Genomic DNA, 19,902 nt, shown 5'->3' with positions numbered 1-19,902 from the left:
CCAAGTAGGAGGTCTGTTGGTCACTCTTCTATGTTGCTTACCATGACACACTCGTCGACATGATCGGCCACTACACACCCTTCTCGGGTTTCAACCTAATACTAGTTTCATTTTTGTTTGGTTGCCTCAAGGGGCGAAACCATGTACACGATTTATAGACCAAAGTCCACAAGAGCCTCACACATGAGTACACATGCTCACTTCCCCTCATTTTTGGTTATGAATCGAACACAATTCAGCCACAGCCGCAGGTTCTCACGAAAGAACTCGAGCTCTGAAAGTACAAACGAACGAGAAGGCGTTACAAACGGGATTTTTTATGGCAAATTTTTATTACTTGAGCCTGACCGCCTAAAGTCAATTTTCCTTTGTGTTTAAGGATATGTTCTTTTTGAGAATGTCCATACTAGCGTTGGCGTAACAAAAAGCTGGTTCAGGGAGGGTTTTACACCAGGGGTCATCGAAGCCCCACCATGTCTATTGTTTTTTATGTAGTAGGCTTTGTGGAAATGAAAGTGTAGTTATATAATTTTGGAGGAGTATGTTGCCAAGGTTCTGGATATGATTTACCAGCCTGAGACGACGAAGAACCGGGATTTACTAGGCACAATTCTAATGAGAAGTTGTAATGATCCTTGTACTTGATCTCGTTTGTTTGTGCACGTTTTAACAGACGGTGGTCTGTTTACATGCAAGTAGTCTTTGTAGAGCCGTCCGTAAATAGTCCCTCAGCAAGATATGCATTGTTACGCATCTGACACTTTGTCTTCAGTTGCAACAGTGTCCTTTGTTATCTGATACCTTTGCGTCCCTTTGGTGTTGGTATTTCACTTCACCGAGATAAACCCTATGCCTGACCGAGCCTTGCGCGCCGCTTCCTTGAGCGCCTGTTCCTCGACATCGGTCCATTTGACACTCAGGTCGTTCCAGTTCTTGCCGGGTGTGTTATACTCCTTGCGCCACTGTGTCTGCACCTTCTGCAGACGCGACATCTCGCGCGGGTCGCCCGAACCGCTGTACAACATGAAGGCTGTGCAGGGCGGCAGGGCGTCATAGATGCGTGTGAGACGCTCTGTAAGGCGTACGAGGGCCCGCTCGAGCTCTGACTTGTCGGATGGGACGGCCTCGGGGTCTTGTGGAGGACCACCGTCGCTGTTTATGTTGTCGGCACGGTTGCGGTTCCACCAGCCTTGAAGGGCCTCAATCTCTCGCATTCTCGCCCAGACAAAGTCAACTCCGCCGCCGCGGATTTCGAGGCCATCCGGGTCTCCCTGCACAGCACGAATTACGTTGTTAGTTACATCCTCGTCGTTCTTACAGCCGAGCTGATGAGTTGCGCCGGCTCCGGCCCCCTTAGAGGGGTCGCCCCAGTCAACAGCTGCGCTCGTCTTGCCGACCTCCGCGCCACCTGCGGCCCCCCCTTGGGCCTTGTATGCAGTTCCAGCTCGCGCTAGCCGGCGGAACAAGTTCTCTCCCTGTGAGTCGGACGTGCCCCAGGCCTTACCCTTTTCACATTTCTGTTTGACAAGATCGAGGCAGGTTTTAGAGTCTTCGATGCTGTCGTGGCCATTTGCACCACCTTTTTGAATCTCCTTTGACAGATATTTTTGCGCCAGCCATTTTAGAGAGGATTTGAGAGGAGGACCGCGAGGATGCGGATAAATGATGGATGTGTCGATGATAAAGGGGTGAGTGATGCGGAGAGCCTTGGTATCTGACTCTAAAGAGTGCCCTATCAAGATTGTGCGAGGGGTCAGCAGTTCGAGTAGCTTCTGCTGGATGTCATGTAATGTAGTTGTTACAGGTGCAAGCATCTCTTCTGTGATTCCAGAGAATTGGGTGACGTAGTCGGTAATGGGCTTATCAGGCTTGACAAGTTCATCGAGCACAACGTTGCCGAACCAGTCGACTATGCTGATTCTTGTCAGAGAGAACTCGTCCTCTCCAGTCATACACATTTCACAATCCAAGGCTAGAATGTCTCGTCCTTGGGTGATGCTGCCCTTTTCAACTTCGTCTTCTGGGACTTGACCTTCTTCGAGGCTTTTCACATGGGTGATGACCCATCCTTCGGGGAGGACGAACTGATCTCTGGCAACACCTTCCAGCATAGCTGGATGAACCAAGTAGCCGTTGTCAGTTAGATCATCAACTGTACAAAGGAACTCGGTGATGCGTGTTCTCTCGTTCTTCCAGCCTGAAGGCTCGTGTGCTGGTTTGATGCCCTTCTTTGGCCCATTCTTTTCCTTTGGGGTGGGGGTTGTTAGGAAAGCGGCCAAGGGCGAATGCATCTTCCCGTGCCTATCATCACCGGGTGTCTTGACGGGCCATAGATGCGTGAACATATCAGCGAATGGTTGCAGAGCCTTGGGCAGTCGCTCTCTCTTCAGTGGACGGGGATAGTAGTCGTCCGGCGACGTTACGGCAGCATTTCCCTCCCGATCAGCATCGTTATATGTATCAAAGTCGACGTTGTGTTTGAACATGGCCTCCTCAATACCGGGTATCATTATAGCCACAATCTTTCGGAACGCTGGGCGATGGGTAATGCCGATCCATTGAGGGCCAGCTCCGTCGGCAAAGATATATGTAACCAGGTCTCGCATCTGGGAAATATTGATCTTGGATTGCAGTCGCGCATTGGGCGAGAATGCAATGGTGGGATAATTCTTGCCAGGTTTAGGGACCTTCTTAAGCTTCTTTGCAGCCCGTGAAACGACCTGCCACTCTCCGCTGTCGTCTGCGTCATGGGGATTAGAACGCTTCAGGCTGCCATCGCTTTGTGTTGACGCATCCTTCTCGAGAGTCGCGATGGCCGTCGTGACAGGAACGCCCTGGTCGAACTTGTCGGATGTTTGGACCTCATCTTGATTGTCGCTTGAAGAGGCCTTGTCGACAGGTTCGGGGATTGGGTCAGATCCTAGGGCTGTAAGGGCTTTGTTGACGAGTTTGGCGGCTTTTCGCTTTGCTTTCTTACCCATTACGAACTTTATGCGAGTGCGAGCGCAAATAATGCGCCGCTACAGGGGGAAACGTGAAAAGAGATCACGTTGTGAGGCAACAATGTTGGAAAGGAATAAAAAAATAATGGCGATCCCAGAATGCAGACAGTAACTACTATACCCAAGTAGGTGCACTGCAGTGCTACAGGTACATACCTGCTTGCTTTGCCAGGCGTTTTTCAAGGGACCTACCTAGCCTAGGTAGGTAGTAGAGAGTAGGGCCCGGCGCAAGCCTGTGACGAGATCGGCCAATGAGAGAGTGTCTGTAGGCTTAACCACTTTACGCGGCTAGCACGCGGCAGGAGGGTATATAAAGACCTACCTTTCCTAGGTAGGTATGTAATCATGAAATGTTACGACACTCAATTATATATCCAAAGTCCAGTCCTCAAGCATCTATATTCTCAACTCGAGAATCTGTTCGGTTCGTAAACCAACACTAAATTATCTCTATTTATTTAATAGCCAAAGTCCATCTCAAGTATCTCGAGCCCCAAACTTGCCAGAGCATCTACTTGCTTCACTACAGCATACTCAAAGAAAGCTCGAGCCTGTTCACCCTCGGGATTCTCTTTCCAGGCGTTGATAAGAGACAACTCCTGGTCTCTTCCTGGTAGTTCATTGATCTCATCCAGCATCTGCTGAGCGGTGGCCGAGACTTCCCATTCTCGAACATAGTCTCTGGGAACAGACGCTATAATCATGATGAGAAGCATCTGGCACAAGGAAACCTGGTCAATGTCCTGTAGTGTTTGAAGAGCCCTCTGGTTAATATCTCCCTTTGATGCCACTGCTTGTGAATTGCCGAGTGAGGCCGTGTCGGCTGCCGTATTGGCGAGTAATTTGGCGACGAGTAAAAGGCCCTTGATGCGAATAGGATGATATGGCAAGACATGTCGATAAGGTTCGCTGGAAGTCGCAACGAAGCATGCTGTAGTCAAGGCATATATGAAGTTGCTTTCTTCGATGTATAGGATCGATACCTCAGTCAGGAGCTGTGGGAGCGGCGATACCGCCCAAAGGTTCTCGGCCGTCAGTCCTTTGCATTGCTGGTAACGAGCTCCAAGTACTCTTCGTCGATCCTCTGGCGATAAGGTAGGGTCTTTCTCATCTATTAAATCAGACAGTTGCTCGCTAAAACTCGTAGCCGTTGAGGCTTTGGTCGAATCTGTTGCAGCAGGGTGCTTGCCAAGCTTGCCGACATCAGCAACCAGGCTATGACGGTTCATATTGATGATTGGAGAGCCGGCGCAGACTTGGTAGACGTTGAGGTCTTTCTCGCATCTAGGGCATTGACAATCGAAAAAATACGGTGCGAGTGCATGTTTTCTCTTGGACCGAGGGAACGTGTAATCTGACAGCACGTCAGTGGACAGGGCATCTTGAGGATATGAGACATACCAGTGTAAGAGATCTCAATCTCTTCATCGACTTTGATCGGCTTTTCAGCTCTCAGTATGGCCTTCCTGCCAACAAACTGCACCATGGCATTGGGGATGCAGGAGTGGTTGGCCATGGCGAGCTTTGATTCGAGAAAGATGCCGACCTGTCCAAGATCGGCATCATATCTATGAAAGGCATTTGTCTGAATCTGCAGTGCGTCAGTATATCGACCTGTTGCCATACAGTTCTGAGGAGGCTTACCTTGCAGAGTAGAGCCAGCGTCTTCTGCAATTCCTCTTGACCCGTGCCCTGCCCAGTAAACGCAGTAGCACCCATGGCCATCATCTCCATGTCGGCCCATTTGTCACTCTTTCTCCAAGACTCGACATTTCCTTCGAGGTTCTCCAGCGCAGCGCCAATACCAGGCTTCACCAGAGCCTGAATCACTGCGCGTACCGGTGTCGGTATGCCCGGGTGTCCTTGCTCGGTCACCTTACGCAGTAGTTTGCACTCTTTGGAGTGGACTGCAGTCCAGTTCGCAGATTGACAGGCGGCATCGCAGTAGGACACGGCGTGGCAGCCGGAACAGGAGCGCACGTCAGCCGGCTTGAAGCAGTGGCTGCAGATTGTTTTGATATGAGATAGCGAGGGGATGAGAATTGTTGGTGTAAATGGGAGGATGATGTCGCCTGGAGAAAAGGCTCTGGTGGAGAAGATTCCACGACCTTTTTTATCATGCCTTAGCTGGAAGGGCACGTCTTGATTCATTTTAGACGAGGGAGACTGAGGTTTTGGTCCGAAAGAGCCGAAGAGCAGAAATACGTATCAAGACGGGGCCTAGTTGTGGAATATAAGTTAATTAGTAGGTAAGGTTAGTACTGACTTATCTCAGGATCTGGCGTCAGCAAGATCCATGAATGTTTTGTTGGTTGTAAGATGGAGTAAGGTCAATGTAATGTCCGAAATTCTCCTGCACCGAGCTCAATCTAGCGAACCACATCAGGATCAATCCTTCAATTGCACCACATTTGGGCACAGCGATCTCACATGCAGAATGTCGCAATGCTCGATTTTTACAACTTGAAATGCGTAGTTGCTCTATTGCTCTGCCTACCTATAATAATCTCGCTTGGCAGATGCTACGCTACGCTATGCTACTAATTGCTGTGCTAGAATCTACAATTCAACCCGAGGAGGCACCTTTCCGCTCTTCCTCAATGCCGCAAGCCGATCATGTAGATCCCGGCTCCAATGCCCGCTGTCTCTCTTGTTCTCCTTCAGGATCCTCGCGACATGGTAGTCCCAGCACCCCTCTCCGGTACTTGTCTCGAATACTCGGCATTTTGCGTCGCTGTCTCGCTCCGTGCGAGGCCACTGACCGAGCTTTGCGCCCATATCTTCATCCAAGAAAGTATCTAGAACCAACTGGCCAACCTTGCGCTGTGTAGTATCCCATTCTTTGCCTTCGGGCACGAGCACCTCAAGCAACAGCTTCATGCCGTCGTTCTTGAGGAATTCCTCCCGGATGACATCGCTCTTGATAAGGCCGTTGATGGCCCCAACCTTGGCTTTCGCTGCAGAGGCCAACGTCTTGGTGCTGAGCGACGATGGAACATGAGCGGGCACAAGAGGTGTATAGAAAGACTCCTTTAGAGACTTGCTGTTGCTCGGGCACTGGCCCTCCATGAGACTAGGCCACTGCTTGGTGATCTCTTTCAATGCCGCAGCATTGTTCTGCAGCGCGGCCCCGAGGATGGCGGCTGCTTGATGATCCCGAGGAGTGATGTCAGCAGGGTAAGCAACATCTGAATCTGCCATCATGCAGAAGAGAGCCTTCAACACCGCCGGGTCTTCGGTGACCTTGAGACCGTAGTAAATATCATGTGACAGTTCTTCCATTCCCTCGAGCGCATCGTCAAGCTCCTTGCCTTGGCCGGTTTCGCCAGCCTTCAACATCTTCATGGCGGTGAAGAAGGGCTTACCGACGAATTCCTCACCCTCGGGCTCCTTGATTTTACCAATGGGTTCATAAGCCGGGGCGCCCTTGGGGATCTGGGGATCCTCCTGTTGCTGCTGATCGACGACAACAACAGCCTGGTCAACCGGGAGGCCTTCAAGTGCAGGGTTTCCTTCATCGGGGACATTAATCTTGGCCTCCTTCATGCCGTTGGACATATTCAGGCGGACATGGAGCCCGTGAGGAAGTTCCTGATCATCGTGGACGACCTGGAACTCATCTGTTGGTTGAAACACCTTTGGGTAACAGTCTTTGGGGTTATCTGTGTGGCAGATGAGTTCGACATCTGCCTCTGGAGATGGTTGTGAGGCTGCAGCTGGAGCTGAGGCGAGTGTTGGTGCTGCAAAGATGCAGAGGACAATACCCAGGACGAGGGCGATCATGAGTGACAAGGATTTTGCCCTCGAGGGAGCCATACTGAATATGAATATCTGATGCCTCAAATGAGTGAGAGCTCTTCAAGGTTGAATAAAAAGGGTGGTCAGGGTTTGATATCGGATCTGAGACGAGGGAGTATTATTGGTGATTGTTGTAAACCCTCGAGCAGAGTATTGAAGGGGCAGATTTAAAAGTCTACGAGGTCGGGGAACTCAAGGGTAGACAACTGGAGTGAGTTCAAGGGGTTGCAACGTAAAATGGCGAGGAACTTTACAAAGAATAAAAAATGAGAGAACAGAAAGGATAGACGAATAAATGAATTTGAATTTCCGTTATATGCCATGAAACTCCAGGATATGACTCAGTCGAAAGCAAAAGGACACTTCTTTTAATCATAAATCGAAGTCACTAGAAATGCAACTTGTCAAGATCCATCAACGCCCGTGCCACTACCTACCTATGGATGCTCATTGTGGAAAAAAGAGTTTTGGCAGGTTTCTATTGGTTCGGAGCAACATTCTCGATTAGTCACGCTTCACATATGGCCTCCATGTAAGTCAATATCATGAAAACGATTAATACGTCAACTTGATAGTTCTGATGTAGGTTTGAGCCAGATCGCTGCCTGAGCAACAAACACTCAAATCGTCATACTGTAACCCCCACAATGTCACATGTAGCGTGATTATTGAGAATGTCTCACAAGTACCAGCCTTCCCTTTCCACGAGGGCCAAATCAACATTGACGGCGATCTCAACGGCCAAGGAAATAGCTTATATGAGGGGTTTAAAACCTGTTCATATGAGCTTTATCCTGATAAAAGGGTTCATGTGATGGAGGGAGCATAGGTTGAAGGGGTTGGCGGGACCAGAAATAGTTTCTTGTCGCAAACAGCTCTATTAGAAGATTGTCTCAGTGCGGCTCACGACCCTGCAAATTCCTCCCGAGGGGCCCCAAGACAGGACGGTTGTGACCGAATGCGGCGCTGAAGCATGGAACAGACTCATTGTAAGTACACTGCTCGTCATATGGTCTCGATGGGAGAAGGGAGCAAGGGATTCCAAAGGGCATATAAGAGCGAATAGCCCAGCAGAGTTTTCGTGATAGCAGCAAGCAAATAGTCAAACCAGTTCATTACACCACTTCAGTCCACAGCACAAAATGTTGTCCTTCAAACTCTCCTTCTTTCTAGCCTTCTTCCTTTGGGCCTTCACTCTCGAGGCAGCACCAGCAATGCACCATCACCGCCACGGTAATCAACATCTTCGACACCTCCACGCAACAAGAGCAGCCCTTCTGCACCGTACAAGACCACACTATCACCATGGAACCCCCCAAGTATTGTCCGAAGAGCCTCAGAAGCCTAGCGAGAGTGTGCGAGCACAGACTGTGCCTGACCAGGAAGGAGATGCACCATTCCGTGGACCGGCTGACGGTATAGATATTCAATGGTAGGTGACAAGCCCACGACTAATATGATGCGTGTGCTGACCTGTAGAAGAACCATGATCTTGCAATGATCGGGTGGAAGTGATGAGAGGATATCAGAAGCTGGCTCTTCTGATATTGGCGTGTTGGACGGAGTTTGTTTAATATTGGATGGCCATATGAGCATTGTTTAGATACTTGAACCAAACATGGTTTATAAATTTATATGTTACCTTCGAATACTGCCTGTACCTCTTTGAGTTTACACAATTTATAAACTTTCTACGATATTACTGCTCAAACTCTAGGTTTATCAAGCGTATAAAATAAAATACTGCCCATCTGTAGCACAGTCCATGATGACACGCACTGTCTTATCCCCCCGAGACCCCCCCCCCCTGATTGGCCACAGACACCTACCCTCCGCTGGAATTGGAGAGCTCTCCCTTACCTCAGGCTCTACCTTAGTAGTTAATCTGGAGAATCTGTCCCTGGGAGGTCAACTCTCGTATCCCGTTCCTCTTCATTTCCGTTTCCATTCCCATTTTCCCACCGCCGTCATCTTCGGCTCAACACCCCAGCCGACCGATATTTTTTCTCACTGTCCTTCCCGTCTTTTTCGACGCTCCTTAATCATCGCTATCCGAGACGACCCTGCTGCTTCTCGATCAACTCCAATCGCTCGCCGGCGCGACGCTCAAGAGCTCTTGACCAGAGCTCGCTCCCTAGCGCACCCACCCCTGGTCCTGAGATCATCATCCCGCCGACATGCCTTCTCCACGCCGAGTACGCCTACTAATCCTGGCGACGATTGGCACGTTTATCTTTATCCTCTTCTACACCTCGGGGTTCGACTCGCATCACGATGCAGAGACCTATACTGGCCAAGAGTTTATCAAGAAGACCCAGAATGCCATGAGCGCAAACGAACCCCCGGCACCCATCGTCGACTTTGCAACCGGAGAGAAGGCTGGACAGCCTCACGCTGACAAGGATGGAGACGGCGATATCGACGCAGACGACCAGAAGCTGGCTGCTCAGATGCAGGAGCGTCTCAAGGCGGCCGAGGCCGAGGCGAAGGGCAAGGCGAATGAGAAGGGAGGTCTGCGACCCGATCCTCCCAAGAAGGTTGTGGGAGTCGGAAGTTCTGCGGAAGGTCAGGATAAGGATAAAATCGTCAAGCCTGTTGGCGGAGCGCCTGGCGATGTAGCAGCTCCCGCTGCAGCAGCGGAGAAGAAACCCGAAACGGAGACGAGGAGCAAGGAGGCAATTGCGGCTCGCGAAGAGCTTGACTCTATCCTCAAGAAATCACCTGGTAGGTCTCCGAGAGCAGACACTGGGAGTACCATGATCACTAATTGCCACCCAGTCATCATCTTCTCAAAGACGTACTGCCCCTTCTCGAAGCGAGCCAAGAGCCTTCTGATGGAAAAGTACTCCATCACACCCGAGCCCTACGTCGTTGAACTCGATATCCATCCCCAAGGCCAAGCCCTGCAAGATCAACTCCTCGAGACAACAGGCCGAAGGACCGTACCCAATATCATGGTCAACGGTGTGAGCCTGGGAGGCGCCGACGACATCACCGAGATGGACCAGGCAGGCAAGCTCGTCAGCAAGATTGTCGACCTCGGAAACAAGCGAGTCGAGGTTCTGGAACGAACCAAGTAGACTGCGCGCACACGCTTTTCCTCTCCTCTATGACCTCTTTAATCTTCACGGGGCACTTGTGCAAGGATTTTACTGTTTGGGCTTTTTAGGGTAACAAGGGACTGTCATTTTGGGCCTTTGGCAGCATGATTGGAGTCTGGGCGTCTGGGAATTCCTTTTGTCACTGTGTGTAATGGTGTCATGAAAGGAGCACTAGGGAAGATAAAGATCCTCTTCGACTAAGACGGTTATGTACACAACAGCACAGCTAATGAATGAGATATATATATACCTCTATATCCAGCCTGACCCTTATTTGCGTGCCATTTCTCTTACTTCATGTATCAAGCAGTTGACAACATTCCATCCAGCCTGACCCTAAAAGTACAAAACCTTATCGGATTGAGGTGGTGATTTGCTTCGTTGGTGTAATCTCATTAGCGCCATGAATACGGGAGAGTCAAACAGGATTGGCACTCACAGCCCAAGTAGGCAGGTCTTGTAAGCCATGGAACCAAGCCCCAGCCCAACCAAGCTTGGCCATTTGCTACCGAGGCAGGTTTTTTGGCACAACTTTAACCAACATAACATATGAAGTTACATTCTGGTCGCATGCATGCACTAAAGTGCAGCCATGGCATCATGACTCGCAGCCCAGTTCATCATGTGAGGTTGATTCCATATTTGATAACCACTACATCATCGGTTTTGCAGCTTCTATAAAACTTGGTATGACTACCCGCACCATTCTCACCTTTCTTGAATCTTATTGTCTTGCATCTGGAATGAACCCTCGATATAAATAACGTTGATCTGAATTCGCAATGGACCTCGCAGTCACTATGGCCAGGATACTCGCGGTCCCGGAACTGCTGGAGCTCATCCTCTTACACCTTGACATGAAGACACTTCTTGTGTCTGCATCGCGGGTATGTCGTCACTGGGCTGCGATGATAGGAGAATCTCCCAGAATACAGCAAGCGCTGTTCTTCCAACCCGTGTCCTCGGCAGGGGCCCGAAAACTACAGGGTCTCACACTCAACCCGCTGCTGGTTGAGAAGTTTGGACGATGCTTCTTCGATGTCGACCGCAAGTACACGTATCTTCGAAGAGCAGACTCGTTCCTTCGCCTACCTTGGGCTCCCGAAGGGGCGATTAAAGCACAAGGAGAAGCGAGAAGCTTATCTATCCTGGAGAAGACGGAGCGGCTTGAGAACTTCACTATGGGCACTTCCAGTTGGCGGCGGATGCTTGTATCTCAACCACCGCCTCCGACTATGGGATATCTGAAATCAGAGGGCTTCGACATGTGGTTCCGCAATGTCCGCACTGCTCTTATCAAGCCCAAATCCCCACGGGGCCTCTGCATGGGCCAGTTATACGACATGGTTCACAGCACAACATGCCAACCGGAGAACTACTCTATGTGGTACCGGGTTAGCTGGGGTGATGCGCGGGAGACGCATCAGACGCAGCTCTGCCGCGAACAGTGCGAGCTGCTCTTCGGCGCGACTAATCTGGTGGTCGAGTTCTACAGTATGGATGGAGGGGATTGGGACTGCGGACCGTGGAACATAGACTGTGTGAGAGAAGTGTTTACGTGTGCCGATAGCTGGGGTGGAAGAGTTGAGAGAGGGGAGGAGGAGGCTAATTTGGAGGAGTTTGAGACCTTGGGGTTGGATGTGCTTACATCGATTTGGTGGCACAATGAGGAGGATGATTCAGCTGTAGATGTTGATGCGAAGGGATATGGGGTATAGCCAGTGGCGTCGGCGAATGGATTCAGAGAGTTTGACGTGTGAGTGATAGGGAGGGGGTTACATTGGGTTGTCTAGACTGTCTGAACAGCTACTAACCATGAGGAAGGGGGGATGTCTCTAGAGAATCGCATTATATTCGAATTGAAATACACGATGTTTGTACAAGAAGAAGAGAGGCTTGATGAAGATTAATTATGTTACTCTGTATTACAATGTCCTTTATTATAGCAGAACGACAATACCATAGTAAAATTCCTTGAGATAAGTGGAACTGATTAAGGTTAATGAAGGTGGGTTCACCGCACAGTAGCGCGGGGTCAGTAACACTACCACCAAAGATCTAGACCCTGAAAGGCAGACAAGGCAATCAAGGGAAGAGGCAGACAGATAAAAGTCGGGGAAGAGGAGAGGAGAGGAGAGGAGGAGATAGGACAGTACCTTCCTATCCCTCGCCTTCCTTGTATAAAAGCTTCAGCCTCACCCCCGCCATTTCTTAGCTCTCTATCAATTTAATATCACTCACACAAACAAAAGCAGAGCGTCTCCTCCTTTTCAAAGTCAATTCGTCCGTCACAAGGAAGAAGAAAAAGAAAATGGACACCACAAGCGACGCTGCCTCTGTCCTGTCGGGCTCAACCGTCTTCTCCAAAGAAGCCCAGGACCACGTCTCACCGACAAAAGCCGACACGGACATGTCTACAAACGAAGCCGCAAAGCAGCACCGCAAGAGCATGCGACAGCGAGTCCGCAATGTCGTAGCCGACCTCGGGCGCCCCCCGACTGCGAGAGATGATGCCAAGAGCGGAAATGTCACGCAAAAGCATGTGGATGTCGGGCCTGCGGCCGGGACGGTCCTCATGGGCTCTGCCACCGTCTAAAGACAGGATCATATGACATGGGAATATTTTGAGGCTGGGAATTTAGGAATTTAGGAATTTAATGGGATGGTTTATGGGATGGATGAATGCTTTGTATGACTGGCCCAGATCAGATCAGATACCTTTTCCTTTTACTGTACGAGTTATGGCGTTGGAAATGAGACCCCCACTTATCACCGGAGCCATTCATTGGCGATGGGCATGATTGACAACCTACCAAGGCATCGTGAAATCCTGATATTTGATCGAATCGCGCCTTATCACTCCCTTCTCCCGTTCAGCTCGATTTTGACCATTCATTACCGCATCATTCATTGATGGGATAACTGAGTACCTACCTACTTACTTTCCTCTTTAAGACCCCATCTTACATCAGCATCCAACATATCCACCTCAGCCTTAAAACTCACGTGTGACCATTATTATTGAAGCTCATCCCATCTTGCACTCGTGGGGCCCATGGACTAGATCTACCCTGTCCTGCCCTGTCTTGCCGCTTGCTTGCATGCTTGCATCATCTATTCACGAGGTCGCTTTGCTTTGAATACGAAACATCGTGCAAGCTTCCTTAAACATGTAGAAACTTCGGTGGGGCTCGTTTAGGCGTTCCACGGAGTTCAAGCTGACAAATATCTGCGTTTTATTAATACGACTTCCTATGCACGCATTACGCATTGTCAGGAGACGAGATCTCGAGTAAAGAGCAATGAAGTATACATAGATAATAGTATATAAACTTGTAGAATTGCTATACCTGTAGAGTGGCATCGAATCTATTCACCGAAGCCATTCATCACCCTATACCGAACCCAAGCCCGTCATGTCTTCTACCATCCCCTCAACTCAGCAAGCCATAGTCCTCCCTGCAAAACGCACCCCGTTCGCCTTTCAAACGGTCCCTGTGTATCCTCCCGCCCCTGGTGAAGTCCTAGTTCGTGTTGCCTGGACCTCTTCAACTCCTCTCGACCTTCACCGTGCCGATGGCGGTCTACTCATCTCCGAGTACCCGCAGCAAATGGGCAGTGGTGGTGCCGCTGGAAGAGTCGTGGCTGTTGGCGATGGCGGTGGCCTTAAGGGGCTGAGTATCGGAGACCGTGTCGTTTCCTTTGCTTTCCATGGTGGAAAAGAGGCAAATCACCAGGAATACATCACAATCCCTGCTTATCTTGCTTCTAGAATCCCAGACAACATCTCGTACCAGGAAGCCGTGACAGTCTCTGTGAATCTCGTGACTGTCTTTCACACTGCCACTGCCGATCTCAAGCTGGAGCTTCCATGGCCTGTACCACAAGGTTACACGCCCAAGCAGGCCCATGACCCTATCCTCATCTGGGGTGCATCGAGCAGCGTCGGTATCTATGCAGTCCAGGTCTTCAGGCACTGGGGCTTCAAGACCATCATCGCTGTGGCAAGTGAAAAACAGCATGCGTACCTACGCAGTATTGGCGCAACCGAGACCTTTGACTATCGGAAGCAAGATGTTGTCGATAGGATCCTCCAATTCATCGGTAACAGAACAGAGCCCAAACTGCCTTATATCATCGACTGCATTGGTTCACTAGAGGGCACTCTAAAGCCTCTGTCCAAGATTGCTCAACGCGGCAGCACTGTGGCCGTCATGCTGCCCGTCATTCTCAAAGATGCCACACTTGAAGAAGAGCCTGAGTATGAGATGGACGTCTCCAAGGTGTTGGTCGGCCAATGGGCCGATGGTGTTGAAGTTCGCGGTGTGCGAACACATTTTTACCTCTCAGTAAGTCCCTCTTGATCACCCCGAAGCATTCGGAGACTAACATGAACTACCTAGAATGAGTTTCTCAAGGACAAGGCTCAACCAGAGATGGTGCCCCAGCTACTCAAAGACGGGGTCATCACCCCAAATAAGTATCGCGTTGTGGAAGGTTCATCAGCTGTTGAGAGGGCCCAAAAGGCGTTGGATATTCTGAGGAATAAGGGAGTCAGTGGTGAGAGGTTGGTCTGGAGGATCACCCAAGATGAGTTGTGAGTCAGCATTAAATGCCTGTGGATATAGCATTATTGCGGTAGCATTTTGTTGTCACTAGTGTGTTTTCCGGATGGTTACCAGCTCAACAATTTTGATTGTAAATCAACTTGATCCGTGATATCGTGGGAAATTTGGTGACTACCAGCACCCTGACGCCTAACTACCATTACAGAACAAATGAGACAGACATTAGCTACTTGCACAGAATCAACACGCAGCACCCATCATGAACTGATCGATAGCTTCTGGGCCCATTTGTCTACTTCATGTCAGATATAATAACAAACTCGATAGGTGGAGTTACTCACGCAGTAAGCATTAGCTTCGTAAATTCATCAACGTCCTCAGGCTGGGCATGCAACCAGACGCCCTTGAAGTCGAGATTCCGCACCGGGTACTGTGGTTTGGTCTGCCACGCCCGGTAGAAGGCCATTGATGAATCGGCTTCCCAGAGGTATCTCGATGCAGTGAACTGAAAGGATGGACCCTCCATAATACCGCAGGGTGCTATGACAAAGTGTTAGATGGATGTGAGTACATGTATAGAGAACAAGACTTACGCTCAAGGGACTTGAGTATGCTTGTCATGCACACGAAAGCAAATGACATGACGGTGGTTCGGCGTATACTCTCGGCGAGCAGCCAGCTCTGCCTCAACGTCAGCAAGAATCCTCCATGGCACAGTTCCTTGATCATCTTACCTCCCAGCTTGGTGGAGGTGGACCTTTCATCGTTGTGGCACCAGGCTCGTCCCCTACTGACAACTCCTCTTCCACCTCCTTGAGGGCAAACATCCACGCTATAAACTGCGACATCTCGCGCTCGCTCGTTGCCCTCAGAGTAACGTCACCATCGAACATACGGATAGAGTCCAGAACAACGAGGGCTTGCACCCGCGCCAGCTTCTCCGGGGGCGTCGAGGCCCGCTCACCCTCGCGATGAATCTCCTTGGCCATGTCGGTGATGAGCTTGTACACCCAACCTTTGTTCTCGGGAGTTCGCGCTGAATAGGCTGACGCCGCCGAGAAGGCCGCTAGCATGGTCTTTGGGAGGTTGGAGCCGTAGAGACGGGGGTGGATGAAGGGCAGCCGGCGAGTCCGAGCGAAGTCCCTGTAGAGGTTGGTGATGATATCTACTGTGTATCCCACGCGGGTGCGAGGGTCGTACACGTCCAGCGGGTTGAAGTCGGCCAGGCAGGCATCTGCTCTATCCAGAAGAGCCACATCGCGGATGACGACAGGCCCTGCTGGCACGGGTGGTATGCCGAGCTTGTTGTTGCCATAGTCTCCCATGTTCCACAGCTCGGAACCGAGAGAAGTATCGTTGGCCATGAGATGGTCGATGATGGAGAAGTCAAGGGGAGAGTCGAGCTCTATGGACGATGTGGTGACTCTGTCGAGACTATCGGGCGTGGGGTTGCTGGTGCTGGCGCTGGCGCTGGCACTCGAGTCTACTCCCAAGTTGTTGATGTCAAAGCCCATATCAAAATCAGGGACTTCGTTCAGATTCTCAGTAGCGCCAAGGCCGGCACACAGATCGTCGTCGTGAAAGTTGGCCCCTGGTGGCAATCTCTGATATACACAGTCGAGGCCCTTTGCCGCACAGCGAGTACAGCGGGGGGTCTTCTTGTCACACTTGCGCTTCCCTCTCACGCAGGCGTTGCAGCTCTTCTGTCTCGAGGCAGCTGAGCGGTCCATCTTGCGCGCAGCCAGCGACCCGAGTGAGTCCATGATATATATGTGAGATAGAATGAGTGAGTGGATGAATGGATGAGAGTGAGGGCGATGGCTGGTGAGGGCGAGAATGATAGAAGAGGAGAAGGCGGAAAAAGGATTCCCAAGAATGTCGACGGACTTGACGTCGGAGAATGAACAGGCCTACCAGAGTGAAATATAATCAAGAGAATGGAGTGAGAGAAACCCCTGATGCATCCTCTTTGCGGACTTTGTCTGGTGTAAGCCGTAAGCAGTAGTACTATTTTCTTTAACTACCTAACTAAAGTCAATCTTCAATGGCCGCTGCTCGTCTCTCAGACCGAATCGGGGACTTTCTCTCTGGAGCGGGGCCTCCACAAACTCCGCAAGTCCGCAAGCCCCAACTCCGCCCGGGCTCGGCTGCCCCGTATATCCCGTATCCCCGGCTCCGATCTGGAGGTAAACAGTCCAATTGTGACTTGTCTAACTAGTGCTCATGGGTTATCTTGTGTTTATCTTATCATATCCATCACATTGTTTCATCAGATCACGTCATGCCAGTGGGTATTCGTAGTACTCTACATACATATATATATAATACGGATACTCATCTACCCAGGTATGCCCCACTGCTTTCCGACATGACATGGCAAACAACTGGTAGGACATATTCATTCACCTCACAATTCGCATAATAGAACCTATAGCAAGCTCGATTTTGTGAAGATGAATATCTTGTTCTCGCATTTTACCATCAACCCCCCAGATACACCGAGACCATACCATACGCTCACAGCCACGCCATTGCACAGAAGAGAACAGAGCGTCTTTCAACTGCATCACCTCCACGACATGTTTTTTCCGCAGTACAGACCCTTCTTATCCGCTTCGCCTCCTTTAAAATGGGTATATACGCCCTGAAACACTATCACGCCATCTCCGTATTTTCCATGACGTCTTTGTTCTTCCGAGCCCAAAAACCGACGAAATCCTTTGCAACCAACCCCATTGCACCTATTCCTTATCCTTGTCCCTGCCTTGCCCTGCCTTGCCTGATCATCCACACCTAACCGTACCGTACCATTAAGTGGCCTATATGTCCCAAACCTAAACTTAACTCCTAGCAGCCACCTCATCAGTCGAGCGTGGTACATGTTTAAATAAAGAAGGCAGAAAGAAGAAAGAGAAGAAAAGAAGAAGAAGAAAAGACAGAGTGAGATAAAGACCTAGTACTGAACAAGAAATTGACAAAGAAGAGTGACAGTTCACGGTCGGTTTGCGGTACTGGTACACTGGGCGGCAGCGTTGCCGAAAAAAGACAAAAGAAAAACAGAAGCAGCTAAGCGAATCTAATGCCACGGCGCGTTTGTGTTGTGGCTTAGAGCATCGCTGGTGACCCAGCAATAGTAGTCGAGTCCCGCCCTGTAGTTCTTGTTGGAATCGCAAGGGTGCGCCTTGTGCTCTCCAGGTGTCATAACTTTTCGCCGTCATTCATTCATTAATCGAGTTCCAACAGGTTTAAGATGGTGGACTTTTTTTGGGGGCCAAGTATTTCCCCCTGAGCCTCATTTCCCGGAATATTCGGTTGGCCTCGTCTAATGATAGCCGTTGGTACGAGGACTGTCGTACTGAACACCCGTCATAGAGTCCGGCCCATTTGGAATACTGTTACGGAGCGACCTGAGTGGTGGGAGTTCTGGTCGGTTTGGGTTAGGGTATGGGTCTGTCTGGTAAGTCCCAGCCTGTGGTGCTGGCGTTGCTGCCGAAGATAATGGAGGGCGTGAAGAGGAAGAATTGAGCTCTGAGCGAAGCTGTTGGTTTTCCATTCGTAGCGCATGCACATCGCGGCGAAGCAACTCGTTCTCGGCCGTATTGGACTTGTAATGATCTTGTAATGCTCGAATGATATCTTGCTGCTTCTGATGCTCTGCGATGGCTGATGAATTTCACGTCAGTCGGGATCTAGCGCCTTTCTCTTAATTACTGACCTTTAGTTAGAATTTCCCACTTGGAGGCCTTCGAGCCTCGTTCCTGAGGCATGAGATCTCTAAGCTGATCAAAGAGCTCCTTCATCTCCGTTCGTCTTTTCCGTTCAGCGAGCTTGTGGCTGACTCTCAATTCGGGTGTTCGACTATATGGTTGCGAGCCGGTTGAACCATTCCCTTCTTCAGCCTGGAGGTCACTCAATTGCTTGTGCTGCATAGAGTGATGATGAACAGGCGGAAAGTCGGATGCGTTGGACATGCGAGAGTACTCGGACTCGTTCAGTCTCATTTGACCAGGAGGTAGGCGAGACTCTGTCGTGAATTGGCTACTCGCGATAGACTCGGTGATGCTACTGCGCCGCGAGTCGGTGTACGTGGGGGCGCCACCGACTCGCTGAATCTCTTCTTCGGGAAACGCCCATGCTTGACCTTTGGTGGGTTCTGCAGCGCGCGCGATGTGTCCAGTGGCAGGACCAGTAATGGCCGGTGCGGTTTTGACAGTCTTGCCCTCAGGGTTTCGATCCGCACTGGGTTGGTATCCGTTGGAGATGCGATGGACTGATAAATGATGAGGGTTCCGCTGGTTATGGAGGGTATTCTGTATCGAAGTAGTTGAGTGATTGTGAGATGCGTAAGGAGAGCCTCCCAGGCGCAAATCGCCAAAGTTTTGGTTAATACGGCTGTCAACACTCTCCCTTCTCATTGCTGCCATACCAGGCGCCAAGGTGTCGCCCATCGTAGGGCCAGGGTTGGGACCGAGACCGTTGGACTCGATCGACGTGGGTCGGTCGCGGCGAGGATCGAGACTGCTGGGAGTACTAGGGGATACCATTGCGGCAACGCTCATGTTGGTGGTCGATGGCGAGGTAAGCCCCTTGGGAATCATGTTGGAGGCAATCGGAGATGGTGTCTTCTCGTGCGACGAGGATTGATAGCCAGAGCCACTCGGGCTAAGACCATTCACGTTGAAAGATGCAGCGGATGTGTCTAAGTAAATCACATTAGCCATGGAGCCGAGGCATTGGCACAAACAGTAATGAGCAGCGTACGCTTACTGGAGGCGTCTGCGTTGGAGTAGAAGCCCGAGTCTCGCATGTGAGGCGGGCTGTTAACGATTGAAACAGGTGCGTTGTCGTTATTAAGAATGTTATTAAGTCCAACCGGTTTGGGAGGGGGTAGACGCGGCTGGTTGTGGACGTCCATATCTGTCTAGAGGTCGAGTCGATATCGAGGGTATCGGTCGAGTCGCAGCCAAAGCGAGTCGGTTATAGTGAGCCCGACGAGTCCCCGTCAATGGGAGCCCGGTTAACAGAGGGCAACGGCAACGGCAATGTGATTGTGCTGGATTGTTTGCGTTCAAGGCGAGGCCAGGGTAGCGAGAAGCAGGCGAGAGGCTTCAGTACGACGAGCCAGAGCGGAAATTGCAGCTCGAAGTCGACGGGCCAGGACAGACAGGACAGCAGACGCGACAATGCGATCCAAAGCCAATTTCTATTACTGGTGGACGGGCGTGTCAGAGCATGAGCCCTGTGAAGGAGGGTTAAGAAAGGGACCGTCGCCTTGGACAGATAAAGATGGGCTGTGATCGAGAACAAGAACTTAACGTAACCCTAATCTGTAAAAGGTGAAGAGAGAAGAGGTGGAAACGGAATTGAGGAGGGAAAAGTGCACACGAGAACGAGGTGATGACCCTGGTGAAGGCGAGTGAGTAACGGTCCGGG

The 19,902-nt window shown here is 50.5% G+C and overlaps 9 protein-coding genes across 9 annotated transcripts; 4 read left to right on the top strand and 5 right to left on the bottom strand.

Annotated features, from left to right (window-relative positions):
- Positions 1-827: 827 nt before the first annotated feature.
- FMAN_00759 (uncharacterized protein) lies at positions 828-2,981 on the bottom strand (the record flags this gene model as incomplete). The annotated part of the gene is made up of 1 exon (XM_041827131.1): positions 828-2,981. The coding sequence occupies one exon, from the start codon at positions 2,979-2,981 to the stop codon at positions 828-830; it is 2,154 nt and encodes a 717-aa protein (XP_041676091.1).
- A 479-nt stretch (positions 2,982-3,460) lies between these two features.
- Positions 3,461-5,153, bottom strand: FMAN_00758 (uncharacterized protein; the record flags this gene model as incomplete). Its single annotated transcript, XM_041827120.1, has 3 exons — positions 3,461-4,356; positions 4,404-4,593; positions 4,647-5,153. The coding sequence occupies 3 exons, from the start codon at positions 5,151-5,153 to the stop codon at positions 3,461-3,463; spliced, it is 1,593 nt and encodes a 530-aa protein (XP_041676090.1).
- A 408-nt stretch (positions 5,154-5,561) lies between these two features.
- Positions 5,562-6,818, bottom strand: FMAN_00757 (uncharacterized protein; the record flags this gene model as incomplete). The annotated part of the gene is made up of 1 exon (XM_041827109.1): positions 5,562-6,818. One exon carries the CDS (start codon positions 6,816-6,818, stop codon positions 5,562-5,564), a length of 1,257 nt encoding a protein of 418 aa, XP_041676089.1.
- Positions 6,819-8,977: 2,159 nt separating this feature from the next.
- Positions 8,978-9,880, top strand: FMAN_00756 (uncharacterized protein; the record flags this gene model as incomplete). Its single annotated transcript, XM_041827098.1, has 2 exons — positions 8,978-9,524; positions 9,579-9,880. 2 exons carry the CDS (start codon positions 8,978-8,980, stop codon positions 9,878-9,880), a joined length of 849 nt encoding a protein of 282 aa, XP_041676088.1.
- An 821-nt stretch (positions 9,881-10,701) lies between these two features.
- FMAN_00755 (uncharacterized protein) lies at positions 10,702-11,619 on the top strand (the record flags this gene model as incomplete). Its single annotated transcript, XM_041827087.1, has 1 exon — positions 10,702-11,619. One exon carries the CDS (start codon positions 10,702-10,704, stop codon positions 11,617-11,619), a length of 918 nt encoding a protein of 305 aa, XP_041676087.1.
- A 593-nt stretch (positions 11,620-12,212) lies between these two features.
- FMAN_00754 (uncharacterized protein) lies at positions 12,213-12,497 on the top strand (the record flags this gene model as incomplete). Its single annotated transcript, XM_041827076.1, has 1 exon — positions 12,213-12,497. One exon carries the CDS (start codon positions 12,213-12,215, stop codon positions 12,495-12,497), a length of 285 nt encoding a protein of 94 aa, XP_041676086.1.
- Positions 12,498-13,317: 820 nt separating this feature from the next.
- On the top strand, positions 13,318-14,502 carry FMAN_16012 (related to Zn-dependent oxidoreductases; the record flags this gene model as incomplete). The annotated part of the gene is made up of 2 exons (XM_041827065.1): positions 13,318-14,250; positions 14,305-14,502. 2 exons carry the CDS (start codon positions 13,318-13,320, stop codon positions 14,500-14,502), a joined length of 1,131 nt encoding a protein of 376 aa, XP_041676085.1.
- Positions 14,503-14,709: 207 nt separating this feature from the next.
- Positions 14,710-16,232, bottom strand: FMAN_00753 (uncharacterized protein; the record flags this gene model as incomplete). Its single annotated transcript, XM_041827053.1, has 4 exons — positions 14,710-14,761; positions 14,811-15,009; positions 15,063-15,150; positions 15,204-16,232. The coding sequence occupies 4 exons, from the start codon at positions 16,230-16,232 to the stop codon at positions 14,710-14,712; spliced, it is 1,368 nt and encodes a 455-aa protein (XP_041676084.1).
- A 1,559-nt stretch (positions 16,233-17,791) lies between these two features.
- Positions 17,792-19,384, bottom strand: FMAN_00752 (uncharacterized protein; the record flags this gene model as incomplete). Its single annotated transcript, XM_041827042.1, has 3 exons — positions 17,792-18,132; positions 18,185-19,168; positions 19,231-19,384. The coding sequence occupies 3 exons, from the start codon at positions 19,382-19,384 to the stop codon at positions 17,792-17,794; spliced, it is 1,479 nt and encodes a 492-aa protein (XP_041676083.1).
- Between the last annotated feature and the right edge of the window lie 518 nt (positions 19,385-19,902).

Source organism: Fusarium mangiferae (assembly GCF_900044065.1).
Source record: "Fusarium mangiferae strain MRC7560 genome assembly, contig: FMAN_scaffold001, whole genome shotgun sequence".
Lineage (NCBI taxonomy): Eukaryota > Fungi > Ascomycota > Sordariomycetes > Hypocreales > Nectriaceae > Fusarium > Fusarium mangiferae.
This window is presented reverse-complemented; position numbering and strand designations above follow the sequence as displayed.